The following is a 20573-nucleotide window of genomic DNA, read 5'->3' as shown; positions in this document are numbered from 1 at the left end:
TAAAACTAGGTTGTCATGCTCAATGAAGCGAGCATGTAGTTAGACAGAGAGGCTGCTGGGATAGATGCCGTGCCACTCAGAGGACAGGGATAGGAGTCTGACAGAACACTCCTACCCAGCCCGGCCCGGTCCAGCTCAGCCTACACCAGTTACCACCATTGTAAACACATCAATCTCCGTCTCTGCTTCCCCATCTCAGACTGTCTATCACAGCCCTCCTCGGCAAGCACATAGCCAGAAAACAAGCTAGGCCAGCAAGGCCACATCATCGACAGCTCTGCTTCCCCATCTCAGACTGTCTATCACAGCCCTCCTCGGCAAGCACATAGCCAGAAAACAAGCTAGGCCAGCAAGGCCACATCATTGACAGCTCTGCTATACTAGGCCTAATGCTGAAGGCCACTGTTGACTTGTCATGTCTTTAGGCAGGTGGTGATATGTTGTAATGGGGCTCAGATCACCATGACTTCTTGTTTGCAAATACTGCAGTTACAGTGTCATGTTTTCCTTAGTATCAGTTGCTAGTCGGTCCCCGGTCTGGCTGAGTGGTATAAGCATGCACTGTACTCTGAGATGAGAGGAACATGTTTCTGACTGTCGTGACTCTTCTTCTCTGGTGTTTATCTACAGATTGCCAGACAACAGCAGCAGCTTCTGCAGCAGCAGCACAAAATCAATATCCTCCAGCAGCAGATTCAGGTCAGTGGCTCGCTCATGTGTTCCCCTCACCCTTCCACTCTCTCAATGGCCTCTCCTTCCCCAGCCACACCCCACCATAGGCCACATGTCTAATCTCATGTGTTCCCCTCACCCTTCCACTGTCTCACTGGCCTCTCCTTCCCCAGCCACACCCCACCATAGGCCACATGTCTAATCTCATGTGTTCCCCTCACCCTTCCACTCTCTCACTGGCCTCTCCTTCCCCAGCCACACCCCACCACAGGCCACATGTCTAATCTCATGTGTTCCCCTCACCCTTCCACTGTCTCACTGGCCTCTCCTTCCCCAGCCACACCCCACCACAGGCCACATGTCTAATCTCATGTGTTCCCCTCACCCTTCCACTCTCTCACTGGCCTCTCCTTCCCCAGCCACACCCCACCACAGGCCACATGTCTAATCTCATGTGTTCCCCTCACCCTTCCACTGTCTCACTGGCCTCTCCTTCCCCAGCCACACCCCACCACAGGCCACATGTCTAATCTCATGTGTTCCCCTCACCCTTCCACTGTCTCACTGGCCTCTCCTTCCCCAGCCACACCCCACCACAGGCCACATGTCTAATCTCATGTGTTCCCCTCACCCTTCCACTATCTCACTGGCCTCTCCTTCCCCAGCCACACCCCACCACAGGCCACATGTCTAATCTCATGTGTTCCTCTCACCCTTCCACTCTCTCACTGGCCTCTCCTTCCCCAGCCACACCCCACCACAGGCCACATGTCTAATCTCATGTGTTCCTCTCACCCTTCCACTCTCTCACTGGCCTCTCCTTCCCCAGCCACACCCCACCACAGGCCACATGTCTAATCTCATGTGTTCCTCTCACCCTTCCACTCTCTCACTGGCCTCTCCTTCCCCAGCCACACCCCACCACAGGCCACATGTCTAATCTCGTGGGGTTTCCTCTATGGGTTTCTGTCTGACAGACATTACACGGGTACTTTACTGTCTTCCTTTATCTTTCTCTCGGTCTCCTTCCTTCTTTCTCTCTCGCTTCATTCTTCTGTCACTTCTGTCTTACAGTCGTCATTCACATTACGTGATAATTGGCCATCGGTAATTGGGAGGGGTAAAGACGGAGGGGAATAATTATCACATCCTAATTAACAAAGATGGAGAGAAGAGAATGTAGCGACACCTAATGAAGCATGCGGCTGCTGGTAGAGAGAGAAGTGTCTGGAGGGTGGAGGTGGGGACATGAAAGAGGCTGGTAAATGCTGCCTTGGAAATGATACCACCCCAGTTGAGCGACGTGGCAGGCCTTTAGACAGCCCCGGGGCTACTGTTCACAGCATATTGTTAGTGAGGGGAAAATGCTGTTCACGTCAATGTGGTGGCTAAAGGAGATACTGTTTTTGACGGAAGAAGAAGTTTGTTTTATACAGTATTCAGTTTTAGTCCTTTAAATGTTTGTTAATTTACTTGAACAGGAGTATAATATTTATAAAGGTGCACTTAGAATAGGTCGTTTCATGCTCAGCTCAGATTGAAAAGGAAGGTTTTATTGGAGTAATGTCAGTGTGTATGGTGGTGGTCATTGCCATGCGTTTTCTCTCCAAAGTGGATTGTGTTCTTTTCTCCCCTAAGTAATTATGGAAAATGGAGAAAAACATGTAAATGGGGGTGGAGGGGCGAGAGTATTCACACGAGACACAGACCAAGAAAAATGGAACGAGGGCACCATAAATAAACATGGCATATTTGCTGAAAGAAAGAAAACAACATGAGAGGTAGCAGAGGAGAGGAGAGGAGAGGAGGGAGAGTGCCAGTGTGTGGGATGTGTATGTGGGGAGTGTTGGGTGTGTGTGTTGGTGAGGTGGTACAGTACAGTGTGGTCAAGTTAGGGACCACCCATGTTGAGTGTTGGAAACAGACAGGCTGGCTACTCTGGGTAGGGGTGGTCGGTCAGTGGCTGGCTGTAGTCAAGGCCGTTGCCCCAGCCCAGACGTCTGAGGAAATCCAAGGCTTTACTGTAGTCTGGTGCCAGGAGCAGTCTTCTCCTATGACCCACCTATTACTTATCCTGCTACTACTACACACTCACTACCAACACACACTCACTACCAACACACACTCACTACCAACACACACCCACTACCAACACACACTCACTACCAACACACACTCACTACCAACACACGCTCACTACCAACACACACTCACTACCAACACACACCCACTACCAACACACACTCACTACCAACACACACTCACTACCAACACACGCTCACTACCAACACACGCTCACTACCAACACACACTCACTACCAACACACACCCACTACCAACACACACTCACTACCAACACACGCTCACTACCAACACACATACACTACCAACACACGCTCACTACCAACACACGCTCACTACCAACACACGCTCACTACCAACACACGCTCACTACCAACACACGCTCACTACCAACACACACTCACTACCAACACACACCCACTACCAACACACACTCACTACCAACACACACTCACTACCAACACACGCTCACTACCAACACACGCTCACTACCAACACACGCTCACTACCAACACACATTCACTACCAACACACGCTCACTACCAACACACGCTCACTACCAACACACACCCACTACCAACACACACTCACTACCAACACACACTCACTACCAACACACACCCACTACCAACACACACTCACTACCAACACACACCCAGCACACACCCACTACCAACACACACTCACTACCAACACACACCCAACACACACCCACTACCAACACACACCCAGCACACACCCACTACCAACACACACTCACTACCAACACACATACACTACCAACACGCACCCACTACCAACACGCACCCACTACCAACACGCACCCACTACCAACACGCAACCACTACCCTACCAAGTTTCTCGCTCTCTCTCGCTCATTCTCGCTCTCTCTCAGTCTCTCTCTCATTCCCTCTCTCTCTCTCTCTCTCTCTCTCTCTCTCTCTCTCTCTCTCTCTCTCTCTCTCTCTCTCTCTCTCTCTCTCTCTCTCTTCTCTCTCTCTCTCTCTCTCTCTCTCTCTCTCTCTCTCTCTCTCTCTCTCTCTCTCTCTCTCTCTCTCTCTCTCTCTCTCTCTCTCTCGCTCTCTCTCTCTCTCTCTCTCTCTCTCTCTCTCTCTCTCTCTCTCTCTCTCTCTCTCTCTCTCTCTCTCTCTCTCTCTCTCTCTCTCTCTCACTCATTCTCTCTCCCTCTCATTCCCTCTCATTCCCTCTCTTTCTTTTCTCTCTCTCTCTCTCTCTCTCTCTCTCTCTCTCTCTCTCTCTCTCTCTCTCTCTCTCTCTCTCTCTCTCTCTCTCTCTCTCTCTCTCTCTCTCTCTCTCTCTCTCTCTCTCTCTCTCTCTCCCTCTTACTCATTCTCTCTCCCTCTCATTCCCTCTCATTCCCTCTCTGTCTTTCTCTCTCTCTCTCTTTCTCTCTCTCTCTCTTTCTCTCTCTCTCTCTCTCTCTCTCTCTCTCTCTCTCTCTCTCTCTCTCTCTCTCTCTCTCTCTCTCTCTCTCTCTCTCTCTCTCTCTCTCTCTCTCTCTCTCTCTCTCTCTCTCTCTCTCTCTCTCTGTCTCTGTCTCTGTTCTCTTTTCTGAGGAGGATCATTAAAACATAATTCTCCTCTCAATTCAACATCACAAATGGCTTCATTATCAGTTCCATACTTTGAAATCAACATGTTTTCCCTTGGTGAGAATCTGTCCCTCCTGTAGTAGACATACTTTGTAAGGGTCCCAGTTGAATGGTGGAGGGGGCTATAGATCCCCTCTTCACCCCCTTCCCTCTCCACTCCCCCAGGACTCTCCCCAGTCCACAGTCCCTGTGATGTGTAGAGGCATAGCAGCAAAGCAAACCCCTTGGATTTACACGGCATTAAGCACAAAAGCAGGATTTAGTACTGGGCCATAAACATCCCTCTTTCAAGTGCACTTCCCAAGAGAAAGGCCCCACTGTCAATGTCTGCTTCTCCTGGAGAAGCCAGAGAGCTGGCCTCTGGTGCTGCTGTCACTGTCCACAGTGTTTGTGAGAAATGACTCCCCATCACTCCACCAAAGAGGATCTCACTCTGCTCTCTAGCACAGTACCCTCACTAGCATACCCTCTAGAATAGAGCACCCTATGCCCTGGGACCAAGGCCCCTTAATAAAGACTCTTTACTCCTGGGCTCACTCACACAGCACTACAACACATCATTCTTTGACAGGTCCACACTCCACTCTTTCATGCTGTGGTTAAAGACTAATGTGCTACCTGGAAATTCCCCTTGATGAGCAGTTCAGTGACGAGGGTGTTATATCTCTTCCACCACACTTGGGGAGGTACTGAAAGTGTATGGCTCTATTTCAAACAGATAGAGAGGCCCCTAGATGTAAAGATCTGTGTCTCCAGCCAAGGCAGCCTTCCCCAGACTCTGTCCCTGTGATCTGTCCTGATGAAACACCACTATATCTACAATTAAACAAAAGAGACACATATTTACACCATCTGCTGCGATCCCCTCAGTCTATCTGCTTGTTTACAACCCTCACCAGGCCCTTATCAAGCATAGATTACTCTCACAACAACTTCAAATCAGTTTGATCATGTTAGACATTTTGTTTATCCTACCGCAAGTCCTTTAATGCTTACTTCATTACATTTTCTCCCCTCGTGACCCAGTTTTACTCTGTCCTCTGTGGGGCTGGTCTGGCTGCTCGTAAAGATGGCCAACCAAAGGGATGAGGGGAGGGATGAGGCAGGCCGGGGCGAGGTAGCGAGGCACCTCGGCGGCACTGTTATCTGCTCTTAAAAATGCCCCCGTCCTCTTAATATACAGCAGCTTTGAGTTAATTAGTACTCTAAACAAGCTTCCAGTCTGCAGACTTTTAGCAGTGGTAAAACAGCACTGGGGGATTGGGTTACCCTGCTGTTAGTATGGAGAACAGTGGACTTTAATACAGATCTTCGTCCTCACCATCAAAGTGCTTGTAGTTTGGCTCCAGGGGGAAAGCGCTTCAGATTCTGGTGCTGTATTGATGATGTAACTGATCACATCAGTGGGGATTGTAAACCGGACCGGAGGAGTACAAATAAAACCTCCAGGACCGTAACTGGACACCCTCCCTAGCATGCCATGCACTTTCAGGGGTTTTCTTTGAGGGAGGGAGGGAGGGAGGGAGGGAGGGAGGGAGGGAGGGAGGGAGGGAGGGAGGGAGGGAGGGAGGGAGGGAGGGAGGGAGGGAGGGAGGGAGGGAGGGAGGGGGAGGGAGGGGGTGCAGAAACAGGCAGAGCGGTCTGGAACAAGGCACGGAGGGAGGGAGGGAGGGAGGGAGGGAGGGAGGGAGGGAGGGAGGGAGGGAGGGAGGGAGGGAGGTGCAGAAACAGGCAGAGCGGTCTGGAACAAGGCATGGTCCAATTTAATCGAGTCTCCTTTTGAATGGCCTTCTCTCTCTTTTCATCTAGTTCTACTTAAAGGAGGGAGAGAGATTGAGTCTTTGTCCTTCGGGATTACAATGTCACTTGTTTTAAGATAACAGATGTTGTGATTACGGTGTTAGGGGCTTATCAGAAGTTTAAAGCTCAAGGCTCTGTTTTTTTCCCAAATTCTCGTTTTTTATTCCTCTAGTCGTCCCTTGTTGTTGTTAAACTAATTCCGCTCAGGGAGAGATTACTGTTATGTGAATCAAGTATTAAACTTGATAAACACAATTAGGGAATCAACTAGAGGCTTGTGACAATTAAAAGCAAAATGTTGAAGTAAATCTGATCCGTAACAGAGCATGTGTTTCTTACGTAACAGAGTCATCAAAGCTGTGTGAATGCGACCATGGAAAGCCAGTGAGTTAAGAAGACAGAAAGGCAGAAATAGACGCTAAGCAGAGCTCTGTTCTGCCTGTTTGTTTAGCCTCTGCATCAATCAGCCACATCGACCGGCACTCGATTGGACTGTTAGGGGCTGTCTCCTTGACAGTTACACCCACTTTTTATTCCTCCCCAATAGCAACAATCCAGTTTTATTTTAACGTCAGAGCCCAGGCTGTCTTTCATATGGCTTTCTGTAATTATATAGGAGTGAATGGCAGCACAGCCATATGTTAGCAGCATGGGTAGCAGTCCATGAAATGACTTAATAAAATGGTGGTGACTGCTGTTGTTGGCCAAACACATGTTTCTGTGAAGAGGATATTTTTATAGAGAGATAATGGCCATGGATTGGAGGAATTTTTATTAGTTTCTCTAATGGCTGTATTTCATCCAACCCAGTGACAACTCCAGACTCTAGGTCAGTATATTGGGGGTAGTGATTGGAAGTCTGCTCCCTGCCCACAGGGGCCAACTGACTGGGAGATTGTGATGATAGGTGGGGGTCAGAGAGGTTTGGGGAGGGGGGGCTGCCTTGTCGTGCTGTGATGGAGTGCAGCTCTCTAGCCACATTAACAGTTAGCTGTCATTGCCCATGCCCCAGCCATCCAGCCCACAGGCCCCATCCCCAACAGCCCCGCGATCCTCCAGCCCTTCTGCCCTCAGATCTCTCACACGGATCCAGGCTAGGTGGAAATTCCTGCTCTCTCATGAGGCTTCTGAGCTGCCGTGTATCTCCTGCACATTGGGATGGCAACAGTCCATGCATTCCTGAAAGATGGAGCTGGTACGGTGTGAGACGAAGTGACACACACACACACACACACGCAAGATAATAAATATTCCCTGAAAGGCTGAACTTTGTCTTCACACGGTGCAGGTTAAGGAATGGAGCTCCCCAGATGAAATGTGGGATGCTTTTAATCAGAAAACCCCTATTAGGTCAATTTCAATGTGTCTGTCTGTCCTCACACTTACAATAACACAGTAACAATCCATACTTTATTACCTATGTCTATAATTATAACTCTGAGCTGGCATTGTTGCACCGTATGTTTAGCAGTGATATAAAGATCCCACTGATATGGGTTTTCTATGGAGACCATTGTTGGTTCACTCTTTTAATCCAGCAGCCTTAAACGCTCTCGTCATTGGCCCGGTCTGGTTCTACTTATCTAGCTCAGAGCTGATTTTCCTCCTCCTGCTCCTGTGAAGGACCTCCACGTGACTTCCGCTGTCAACCCTTACTCCTCCACCTCCCAACCCCCTCTCCCCCAATCTCCCAACACCCTCTCCCCCTCTCCCAACCCCCTCTCCCCCAATCTCCCAACCTCCTCTCCCCCAATCTCCCAACCCCTCTCCCACAATCTTCCAACCCCCTCTCCCCCAATCTCCCAACCCCTCTCCCAACCCCCTCTACCCCAATCTCCCAACCTCCTTTCCCCCAATCTCCCAACCCCCTTTCCCCCAATCTCCCAACCTCCTCTCCCCCAATCTCCCAACCCCCTCTCCCACAATCTTCCAACCCCCTCTCCCCCAATCTCCCAACCTCCTCTCCCCCAATCTCCCAACCCCCTCTCCCCCAATCTCCCAACCTCCTCTCCCCCAATCTTCCAACCCCCTCTCCCCCAATCTCGCAACCTCCTCTCCCCCAATCTCCCAACCTCCTCTCCCCCAATCTCCCAACCCCCTCACCCCCAATCTCCCAACCCCCTCTTCTCCAAGCCCTCCAGGCTGCACAGGGTGGCTACATCCACACCCCTCCCAGGACTTATACCATCCACTGATCCACTCATTTTGAGTCACTCTACACTTTATTCATCTCTATTTATCCCTCTGACTGGAAATGATCCCTATTGTAGATTCACTTTATATAGAGAATTATTGTTCTTAGATCTGTGTTCTATTTGGAGCTATTTTGCACTTTAGGCTATTGAAATATTACATTTATTTATGTTACTACAAAAATATACGAAGTTACAAAAAAATCTCTAATGTAATACAGACATAATTATTTCCTCCCCATAATATTTTGCCCCCCATAGCATCTACCAAAAGCACAGAGTGTGCTGGTTGGTACTTGTTGTTTGGCTTTAAAGAAGTTCCATCGCCTTAGTTAAAAGAGAAAAGACCAGTGCCTTGTTGTCAGCCCTCACTTCAAAGTGGAAAAGGTTTCCTCACATGTGGTTTTAAATGGTGTGGAGGAACAGCAGGGGACTTCTAAGGGTTAAATGATAATAGCTGCAGACAGTTCCCAGATTAAAGATACTATTTAATTACACAAGGGCTAGCTAACCACCTCCACATCCCAGCCTGCCAGGCAGACGCACTCCTATAAAGCACAGCAGCACCACAACACAACAACTCACACATACTGCAGAACTTGTGTACATGTGTGTGGGTGCCTTTATATGTTATCTGTCCGTGCTTGTATTTGTGTTATAGGTGAGTGTTAACATAGAGAAGGTGTAGAGAGAGCATGAAGAGAAGCTCTACTCTCAGGGGCCTGGCTGGCTGGCTGGCTGTTTGGCAGGCAGGCAGACAGGCAGACAGACAGACAGACATATGGCCCTGCTCAAGAGCTAGTGAGGGCCTGATTCCTCTCATATGTGCAGCACAGTATCCCCAGGCCGTAGAGCCGGCCTCCCTCCCTCTGCTGTGGTCATTTAACAGCAGTAGAGCTTGAAGAAGCATGACAGGCCCAGGGGTCCAGGGTCCAGAGCCCAGGGGTCCAGAGCCCAGGGGTCCAGGGGCTAGCCAGGCCAGGGCCCCAATACAGGGTTAATCAGTAGCAGCTTCCTTTCTCACTTGATATATATTTTGGGGGTATGACTAGGGAACGTTCAATAAATTCCCTGGTTGACACAAAAGCTTCCTTTACACAATCAAACCATTGTTGACAGTGTATGCGTTTAAAGGCTGAAATTGGCATAGAGTTGAAGTTACACACGTGTCTGTCTCAAGGTAGAATTAATTCCATTACATGCAAATACTCATTAAGCTGTTATTGTATATCATTTTTCTTCTTCACCATTATCATTGATTAACAGACTAAAGCCACAAATTCCTGAATACATCATTTGCTTTTATTAACCTACCAGTCTTTCGCGGTCTCTCTGAGTCTGTTTTTGAAATCCCACATAAACACATTAGAAAGAATAGCAGCCTGTTTAGAGATGTTCAGGATGCAGCTCCATGTCCCAGTGTTGCAAAGCGCTGATAGAATTCACAGGGGAAGCTCTATAAAAGCGGGTCCTGTCTGCCCAGCCAATAGGGACCTCCTAATTAAACACAGAGTCCTTTGTGTCACACACACATTGGTTTTTGAATGAAGGCAACAATCCCTCTCCCCTCTATATGGGCACAGAGAGATGCGTCTGTCTGTCTGTCTGTCTGTCTGTCTGTCTGTCTGTCTGTCTGTCTGTCTGTCTGTCTGTCTGTCTGTCTGTCTGTCTGTCTGTCTGTCTGTCTGTCTGTCTGTCTGTCTGTCTGTCTGTCTGTCTGTCTGTCTGTCTGTCTGTCTGTCTGTCTGTCTGTCTGTCTGTCTGTCTGTCTGTCTGTCTGTCTGTCTGTCTGTAAGGTGCTACTGCCGCTATGCTAGTCAGTGTGCAGGTGTGCTGCTCCATTTCTACTGCAGCAGTGTGCTGTGTGGCTCTCCTATTTGCGTGTCTCTGAGTCACACACTTATTCCTTGAACATGACTTGTAGTATTCTAACCTACAGTGTAACATACAGGAGATTATCAGGGCAAATGCAAGAGTGGGAGTCATTGACTACAGTTTGTAGATATCCACCCCCAGCCTAAGTGGTCCATTTCTGCCCGTTGCCATAGTCTTTAAAGGTCACTCTGGCTCCTGCTCGGTTTTCATTATTTACAGTCATTGTAATAAGGTTCCTTGCCTGTCACACCCTATCTAAAGATCATGTGACACAAGCCAATACAGTAATTCCCCCAATTTACTGGCTCACTGTATTTTTATTGATCCTTTATTTAACTAGGCAAGTCAGTTAAGAACAATTCTTATTTACCATGACGACCTTCACCGGCCAAACCCTCCCACAACCCGGACGACGCTGGGCCAATTGTGCACCGCCATATGGGACTCCCAATCACGGCCAATTGTGATACACTCCGGGATCAAACCAGGGTCTGTAATGATACCTCTTAAACTGAGAGGCAGTGCCTTAGACCGCTACGCCACTCAGGAGCCTGTACGGTACTGTAGTCTACACACAATATGCTTTGCCCGTGTAATCCAATGAACGGTAATTGCACCCAACATTTTATTTGGTTAACATTTTAGTGAGAACAAAGCACACTGCTACCATATAATGGGGAATCATTTCAAATGAACTTTAGATAAACACAAGGGTGGCTGCTAATTGAACAACGATAATGGCTCCTAATTTATGCCTCTCAGATGTTTCTGTTGTTTTCCAGGGCGCAAATGATCTTCTAAGAGACTCTTATTAATGCATTGGCAAAACGCACCAAAATAGACATTGTTAAAGGGAATGTGTAAGTTCCCCAATTAGCCGAGCCAGACCAACTGCTAGCATTATAGCAAGAGAATAATAGAGCAGGGAGTGATAGGGTGTTTCCAGTCGGTGTTAGCTAGGCTGGCAGTAGTGGGATTATTCAGGGGCCCTAACGGTCACATCATATCAGCTTGGCTTGAGCCCAGGGAGGGAGATAGCTCTATAGATCCAGCCCTAAATAACATGCTCGCCCACCAGTTAAAGGAGACTGTTAGCTGATGAAGATGTGCACATGCAAGACTAGAGATAAAAGAAAGCGTTGACCCAACTCATTAGCCCCTGTGAATTAATATATTGACACTTGGATGCAAATGATTCCGTTTAGTGGCCTGTGTTGGGCGGGGGGAGGGATCAATTTAATTAGTTATGAAATGTGACTTCTTGTCAGGAAGCAGAAGAAGCGCTGACGTTAAATAAAGTTGTGTGCAATTTGAACAGTAAAGCTTCGCGCCCCTGTTAAAACTTAATGATGCACAAAAAGGGCTTAATAGATACAACCTCAGCAATGGCTGTGATGGTTTGGAAATGAAGCTAAGTGGACGAGCAGCAAGACTAGTAATGTCGCTGGCCTGTTAAAACACATCCAGACGTTATGAACACAAACAGTGCAGGCTATCTGGGACGATTCGCTCTGTAGGTTTTTGTCGACGTACATCTGCTTTGCCACTGAAAGACTCTTCCGGCTTCCTTTTCTTCGTTAGGTCAGGGTTAAGGCTTTGTTAGGTCAGGGTTAAGGCTTCGTTAGGTCAGGGTTAAGGCTTTGTTAGGTCAGGGTTAAGGCTTTGTTAGGTCAGGGTTAAGGCTTCGTTAGGTCAGGGTTAAGGCTTTGTTAGGTCAGGGTTAAGGCTTCGTTAGGTCAGGGTTAAGGCTTCGTTAGGTCAGGGTTAAAGCTTCGTTAGGTCAGGGTTAAGGCTTTGTTAGGTCAGGGTTAAGGCTTTGTTAGGTCAGGGTTAAGGCTTTGTTAGGTCAGGGTTAAGGCTTCGTTAGGTCAGGGTTAAGGCTTTGTTAGGTCAGGGTTAAGGCTTCGTTAGGTCAGGGTTAAGGCTTCGTTAGGTCAGGGTTAAGGCTTCGTTAGGTCAGGGTTAAAGCTTCGTTAGGTCAGGGTTAAGGCTTCGTTAGGTCAGGGTTAAAGCTTCGTTAGGTCAGGGTTAAGGTACACACAGAGAGTGGGGGTATTGAATGGCCTTATTACTGCATTAGGCACCATTTCCTCTGACTGGGCCCCAGCTTGTGAATGGAAAACTGAAGAGAGTGTAAACATTGAAAGATACACATCCCCAGTACTTACACGATGTGATGGGTTCATAGAGGCTGCCTGCCTGGCACACAATGGCACATTTGTGTGGGGAACATATGCTAGGAACGCACATGTCTTTGTTGGCGATGTAAGCATGTACATAAACACGCCTCCATTATTAATGTTAATGACACAACATCTCCTCGCGGTCTTGTAATTATCAGCAGGGCAGCGCAGCGTCTTTGTGTTCCCACACCTCGCCTGTTTAGGCTGCGTTAATCAACTGCCTGCATCTTGACAAGGGCTGTCACATGAACAGTTGTAATGTGTAAAGTCACACCTCAGTGTCTGCCTTAAATTCCAAACCAGCGCTGGGATTTAGTCATTTATGCCAGGACCCTGCAGCCTCTCATAGTAGCTCAATGCTAGTGATAACAGTACTCAACACAAGACAGCAGATCAGATCTGTAGTGCATCTCACCCGGCATTAGGGAACCTAGTGAGCTCTGTGATAAGACAGTACTGTTAAATAAACTTCATAACCCTAACAGGAGCAGCTCATTATTGATACTGAAACGAGGCCAACCGTAGCTATGATACATAAAGCCATACTCTATGACCTCTGAATATCATTATAAAGCACCTGTTTACAACTCTATTGCTCCCCATAATCCTTTCCTGGATGAAGGTGGCCAGTCGCCTTATACTTGGCACTCATTGGACCCCGTGACCCAAAGGAAAATATCAGTTGACGGAGAACACATCCTCCAGTGTGAAGTTGACTTAGTTTCCTCTCCCTCTCCGCTCGGCCAGTGTTTTCCCTGCTAATGTTGAGCAAACGGTTTTGTCTTTGCGTTGGCTCTGCGCAGCCCTCGGCCTCCACAGTGGGCACACTCACAGGGAGAGGGCTGCATTAATAGGCTCTAGTGTGTGGGGCCAGCCGGCAGGGAGAAAGGGGGCCCGTGTTTTCTTAGGGCCGGGGTGGCAAAGCAAAGCATTCAGCCCATGGCAGCAAAAAACTACCCTTTTTGTTTTTGGGCGGAGGAGAGTCCAAGCATTCCCTATGGAACACAATGAATGGCCCGTTCTGTCCTGCAACGTTATTCAGACACACAATTGTTTGTTTTTTTTAGGTATTTTCTTCTCCAGAATTATTCTTGCCCGTCACTCGGTGTGCACATGACATTTGAGCGCGTTTTAAAGTCTCGGCACACTCATATGCCTGTAATAAAGTGGTCCCTCGTAACAATCATGCTTTCTGCCGGACAACAGAGCCCACTCTGTTGTTTTCCCAAGCCCCAGCAGCTGGGAGGCAATTGTGAAGACAGAGGCTCAGTCTATGTGCAGAGTGGAGGGAGCAGAGGAGAGGACAGGAAGAAGGGGAAGTCCTCCCCTGCTCCTCCAGCCCCCTCCTGACCAGCCTCCAGCCCAGAGGCCAGCCAACCGCGGTGTGGACAATGCCATTATTAGATTAGGGGTGGTCCAACGCCAGCCAGCCATCTCTCTGTCCCACCACCAGACACACTGCAGTCTCTTATTAACTCACTCCAGACTCCCGCTCAGTCTCCCACCCAGTCTCCACAATGGTGAGGTTGTTAGAATTGTTTTGTGTTCTTTTATCTTCACAGAAACAGTAGATGTTTAAAATAAAATATACATCATATGTTGGTTTTAAATAAACCCAAATTACATGAGAACATTTCAGAAAAATGACTGTACATCAGAAGTATATTTTTACAAGGGATGATTTACACATGGAAGTATCAGAAGAGAAATAATTCAATGTAAAATGCTATGTGGAGAGCATGTGTTTTGCTGCTCCTCAGAGATTGGCCTTTTTCCTAACAGTATGTTGAGGGATTGGAGGATTTCACAGGCATATGCCAATAGTTTTTCACATTTTGTCCTACGCTTCACATGTTCATACCCTTCTATTCCTCACATCCCCCCAGCCTGTTCACCATGGTTATGGTGGGCTCTCTGACTAGGCCGTGTCCGACCTCTTTTACAACTCCACCCGCCCCCCTGCAGTGAGGGTCAGAGGCATTCTGCTTATTCCCAATCCCATAGAGGTGGGATGTATACGCAGGATAATGATGCCAGGCCCAGACTCACTTGTAGGTTTGTTTATGTCTGTTTGCATCTTTCCTGTCATTATCCATGCTGTTTGAGGGAGTCCCCATGGATTTGAGCAGTTTACTGCAAACCTTTTTAAATTTCATGACCAGACCATGCCAGAATAGGATTTTTTCCCCCTTCTATTTCATTGTGTGCCTAACAAAAAACATCCACACAGATCTCATGTTTTCTGGAAATGTAACATTGTAGAGGTGGTAGTAATGTAAGAATGTGGTTCTGGAATAGTAGGACATTTATTTGGGAGAGGGGATAGTGTGTGTGTGTACTTGTGTGTGTGTGTGTGTGTGTGTGTGTGTGTGTGTGTGTGTCTGTGTGTCCTCGCCTCTGTGTGCGAGAGAGAGAGTATCATGAGAGCAGCTTTTGTACCCTACATAACATTTCAACCCCAAGGCATATCTTTGATATTTTATATTCAATACAAATCAAATTAATTTAAATATTTACACACTTAAATTACATTGAAGGTATTTGAGACTCAAGAATTTGCATTAAGTACACAATTTCTGTTGAATCTACATTGAGCACGTCTATTCTCAGGGGAGTAGCTTCATTATTCTGCTTTGTACTCTTAACATGTTAATGCTTTAAACAATTTATTGAACATCAGTAATATTCACCAACATACTGTTGGTTGCATATGTTGCATCATATTCTATTCTTATCTTCAGCATCATGATTGGAAAGTCTCATAGGACTTGTTCTATCATAACCTAAACATCACACTTCTAAATGTCCTATAATTGTTTAGGTATAACCTTCCGTGTACTGACATACTGTCTGGTTTCCAGTGTGACAGTGTGGTATACAGTACAGGAGAGTACAGCGGCCTCCAGTCAGTGCAGAGTTCTTGAGCCAGCCTGGAACCAGGGGCAGTCAGGGGGAGGGAGGGGGCTGGGCTGGAGGGTGCTGTCTGCCCTGCTTTTTAACAGCAGCAGACTTAATATAGACATATTGAAATGGCTCCATTCCAAGAGAGCTTGTTTTACTGTGTAAGGAATTAGTGGAACAAGAAGTCATCTATTGGTTATTCCCCAGACGGCCCGACCTCACCCCAGTGTCAGATTCCTCTGCACCTTATCCTGCTCTCTGCTGCAGATAGACTGGAGGGAGAGTGGACACTACCCCCCTCCCCTACCCTCCAGACAGTCCCTGTTGTCAAAGAGCAGTGGCATAGCGTACACATATTATTAGTCAGGCTCTTGCTCAGACGCCTCTCCAGCAGAATAGAGAATGACTTGTGTCCTTTGGCAGACGATGTTAATCTTTTACCTGCTGGCTAAATGTTAGGTCTCAGGGTCCGAGGGAGGGGGAGACGGGTCACAGTCATGTCCAGGACAACGACCTTTTGTTGCTGACCTGGACCTCTGTAGTAGATTGGGATCACATTTCAGAGGGAACAATGTTCTCTAGTCTGGGAGGCAGGTGGAGAGGAGGGAGGTTTTGGGGAGGGAGGTGGAGACCTGGCCTTAATACCAGCTAGCCACAAGGCTGAGGGATCAAAGTCTGGCTCAGCGCTATCGATCCACTGGCCTGATTACCATCACACACCAAACAGAGCACAATGTCTGGGACTCTGATAACACAACTACACTGGACTGTGTGTGGGGGTGGGTGTGTGTGTGTGTGCTGTCACATTCTGTCTTTGTGAGTGTGCATGTGCCTGTGTGTGTGTACATGTGTGTGTGCCCGTGCCTCTGTGTGTGTCAGAGCCTGTGTTGGATTAGTGCATAAAGCTGTAGTGCGGTCACACTGGAGGAGTGCGGTTAACTGATAAATGACCTGTGATGTGGGAGTAATGTGTGCTTGGGGATCTCTGGGATTGTTTTATGAATTGACCTCTCTAGAACAAAGTAATGCACAGACTCTAGAGCACATGACTGGTTCCATTCAGTGATTTTCCTCCTGGTTGTGCTCCAGAAAGCACTCGCCCAGCTCTCTCTCTCTCTCTCTCTCTCTCTGTCTGTCTATCTCTCTGTCTCTCTCTCTCTCTCTCTCTCTCTCTCTCTCTCTCTCTCTCTCTCTCTCTCTCTCTCTCTCTCTCTCTCTCTCTCTCTCTCTCTCTCTCTCTCTCTCTCTCTCTCTCTCTCTCTCTCTCTCTCTCTCCGTAGCAGCAGCACAGTAGCACAGAAGCAGGCCGGGTGTTGAGTTCACATGGCCGTCTGGTGTCAGTTACTGTGCTTTCTGTGGGGATGAAGCCAGGGCTACCAGCTTCCTGTAGATCGCTTTACCTTCAAATGGAGCTCTTAAGGTGCTTTCCACTCGCAGGCGTTTGGTGTGTGACTCAGTAGAGAGTAGGGGGGAACGCCGTGTCAACTATCAGCACTTACAGTAACAGCTGGAGCCAATCCTCTCTGGGTCAAATTATATCAATCCAATGTATTTTCTAACTCCTCAGGTAAGATGTGAAAAGTGGGGTTGCTGGAGCTGTGGCAGACTATTTAGTTTTATAATGTAACACTGCACAAAGTCATGTTAGTAGACGGATACACTCTGGGTGACTCTCTTTAAATCAAATGAATAAAGATGAAACTTCACATACAGGTCTGATATTCCTCCAAACACATCTGGGTAGCACGTCGGAGGGTGTCAGTCAGCTACCGCTTAGACATTTCACCTGAGACTCCCACTGTGCTTCTCAGCAGCTCCAAACTTTTAAGACAAAATGAGACAAAATCTGAGACAAAATCACACTTTTTTTCTTTCCTTTTCTGTCTCATCTTGTCAACATTGAGGGAATTTGGACATGTTAAAACAACTCCCCTCCTCCTTTAAAAAGGGGAAGAGGACAGCATCCCAGTGACGCTTGGTGAGGATCAGACTGTGTTAGTATTTGGGGGTGCGGGGTGGCCTGCTGGGCTGGGTCGGTAGTGCTGCAGGGTGTCTCCTGGGCCCTGTTTAAAGACCGCTACAGACAGTGAGGAGCATAGGTGCTGACAGGGGCCCTATTGAGCACAGTAATGGCTTGTACATCTCCATTTGCACCTGTATGTGTTTGTTTGCATGCGCATGTTTGTCTGTGTGTGTGTATATGTATGTGTGTATGTGTGTGTGTGTGTGTGTGTGTGTGTGTGTGTGTGTGTGTGTGTGTGTGTGTGTGTGTGTCTGTCTGTCTGTCTGTCTGTCTGTCTGTCTGTCTGTCTGTCTGTCTGTCTGTCTGTCTGTCTGTCTGTCTGTCTGTCTGTCTGTCTGTCTGTCTGTCTGTCTGTCTGTCTGTCTGTCTGTATCTGTGTGTGTCTGTCAGTGTGTGTGTGACAGGAGAGAAGGCCAGTGCTCTCTCTCATGTCTGCCCTGTCTCTTACTCTGAGTGAGTGTAATGGTAATCTGACCATGGTCAATCCCAGGCCTTTGGCTGGCTCTGCTCTCTGCACTGGCTGACCCCAGGATTAGCTGCTGCTGTAAACCATTACAACACTGTAGTGCTGATGTCAATGCTTCCACTAATGACATTGATGAGTTAGAATGAATCTCACTGTATACTCAAGCTGATTTTACACACTATTTTCAGTCATCTTTTATTATATTCACAGATATATTTGAGTTCTTTTTTTATTCTATTTATTTAAAATCTTGTTCACAGTGTTAAATCTAATTAAAACTGAGAGTTAGTGCCATTTCTCATTATGCCAGCACATTGTTGAGAGTGAAACAGATTGCACTCTGGACTGGTACAGACTTCATCAGGTCATCTGAATTGATGATACATGTTGCAAGGCGGTTGAGAGGCCTCTCTCACCCCTGGAAACCTCTGTTGGTGCGTGTGCTGGCAGAGGGAGCAGCCCCAGCCAACTATCTGTCTGACTGATCACTACAGATGCTCTTCCTCAAGTATTCAGAGTCCGATCCTCAGTGCCGAGTCTTCTGGGACTAACAATAGCACCTGTTCCTCATAAGATAGCCCATTCATGTATCTTTAATGAAGCGTTGGGGCAGATGGCGTGAAATGGTATTATCCAGTGCTTAGCAGTGCTAAGACAAAGAGGGAGCAGTGCCAGCGTAACAATGAGTGGGCAGGACGCGGCCCAGGTGCTCTGCTCACATCTGCTCCACTTCATTCTATCAGACTCCTCAAGATCATCCTGGCAATAGGAATAGTTTGAGGTCCCAGCCGATAGGCTGATGAACTTCAGGGTAACTCTTTCAGGGTCTGGTGTTGCCACAAAGTGTGGAGAAACTGACACACACACACACACACACACACACACACACACACACACACACACACACACACACACACACACACACACACACACACACACACACACACACACACACACACACACACACACACACACACACACACACACACACACACACACACACTGAAATGGAAGTCTTTTGTCTGGGAGCTGATCTGTAATTTATCAACAACGTTTCCTCATAACCGCCATTCTTCTGATGCTTTTTTGACGGTTGTCTCCAGTCAGTGGAAAATGAGAGTGATAATGTGTAAATTGATACATGCATTGTCTTCTGAACTACCGTGCCATGTGTTAATTGACAGGCTGAAGGCTAGACTTCCACTATTAGCTGGCACTTTGAAGCTTCTCCAGATTTGAATTCCCTTTCTCTGACATTAGCAGAGTAAATTAAAGTTTAATGCACAGTGCTCATTACTGTAAATCACAAACATTCAAACCCAATGCCCTTATTTTCCCCGACTCATATTCATATTTCCTCTGGCCTGGGTGAATCTCTTTATTGTGATATCTATTCAATAAAAACACAGTGCTGTCACTGGAGAGATTTCCCTTTTCATTTACAGCTTTGTTTGTAGACAACATTCAGGATATTTGATGAGTTTAGCTATTGTCTGATTGACACTACTTTCTTGATATAGATTTTTCACTCAGATTCCAATTATCTGGCATCAGATATCTGAACAGAATCTCCTTCTGCTCCTAGTGATCTCTACAGTAATTAGTGTCGACATGCCTAAACACATTTATTTCAGTCTTTTGTATGAACAAACGTCTGATTTCATTATACAACTAAACTGTTGATATTACTGTTTGAAACAATGATGACAGATGTATCAATATTTATCAGTGATAAATAGCTATGGAGAAATAGAATTATGATTCAATGTGTTGAATCTATGAAGCTCAGTGTATTCAGCTTATTACAATAATACTTACGGTCCACATTTGGAGCAGCTGTTTCAGTGTAACACCCTGGCTTTAGCCTGATTCCCTTTGTTAGTTTTAGTGCTAGTAAGGTTAATTGCAATTATGTTTGTGACTAACCTTAATAACCTTCCTGGGGGTAGACTGACATTACCGGGAGGGAGAGAGTCTTTCTCTGCACTGTGAGTGCAGTACTTACTTCATCTGGTTTTATAGAACGAACACTCCAACACAGGGCAGTCCCTGTTCCCCAGTGTACCTGTTCACCTGTCGCTGGCTCTAACTCATGTTGGGACATTCATTATTTTCATTTTTCCATATGTTCTATACATGCGGGGCCAAGGGCCATCTTTCATCCCCTCTGCCTAGAAACATGGAACACCAATCCCAATGAAAAATACATTTTATTTTAGGTCGTTTCCAACAGTCTCCCAGGTCATCGACTTTTCTCCAGCCGCAGCACATTTTACAGAAATACTTTTCAGATTACAGGAAAGAAAAAAGGAAATGACATGCTTCTCCATTCCTTTTCTAATGTACTTTCTATACTTGCACTTTGTTGAAAAGCTCCGTAGACAGAAAGTGTTATTTATTTAGTTTTCAGTCTACCTCTGCACCTCTGGCCAGATCGATAGAATGGTCCTGAGGACATATAGCGGTGGGGAACGGGCCCTGCTGCACCAGATCAGGGCACACAGGGGGAGCAGACAGAGATCATAAGCAGACCTCAGCTAGAACGTGGGGGAAAAGTCGTTGCTCAAAGCAGGTTGATTTCATGCCCCAATGCTGCGGGAGTAATTGCACCCAGACCCGTTTTATTGCAAGTTGATTTTAAAGAGGGATGAATGGAGAAACATTCTGTAAAGTGTTTATTTTGGGGGCTGACCTTTATTAACCCGCTTTCCAGGCGGGTTCCCCTGAGGTGGGCTGGCCCGGTGCTAGATTAACCCTCGCAGGCCC

General features: G+C 47.2%; 1 protein-coding gene across 4 annotated transcripts in view; it reads left to right on the top strand.

Moving 5' to 3' along the window:
* sox6 (SRY-box transcription factor 6) overlaps positions 1 to 20573 on the top strand; it is a 144478-nt gene that overhangs the window by 64999 nt on the left and 58906 nt on the right. For all 4 annotated transcript variants that reach the window (XM_046345734.1, XM_046345737.1, XM_046345736.1 and 1 more), the window contains one exon: positions 631 to 699. In XM_046345734.1, the coding sequence (XP_046201690.1) occupies positions 631 to 699 (69 nt within the window). The remainder of the gene's footprint in view (positions 1 to 630; positions 700 to 20573) is intronic.

This window comes from Oncorhynchus gorbuscha, linkage group LG04, assembly GCF_021184085.1.
Source record: "Oncorhynchus gorbuscha isolate QuinsamMale2020 ecotype Even-year linkage group LG04, OgorEven_v1.0, whole genome shotgun sequence".
Taxonomy (NCBI): domain Eukaryota; kingdom Metazoa; phylum Chordata; class Actinopteri; order Salmoniformes; family Salmonidae; genus Oncorhynchus; species Oncorhynchus gorbuscha.
This window is presented reverse-complemented; position numbering and strand designations above follow the sequence as displayed.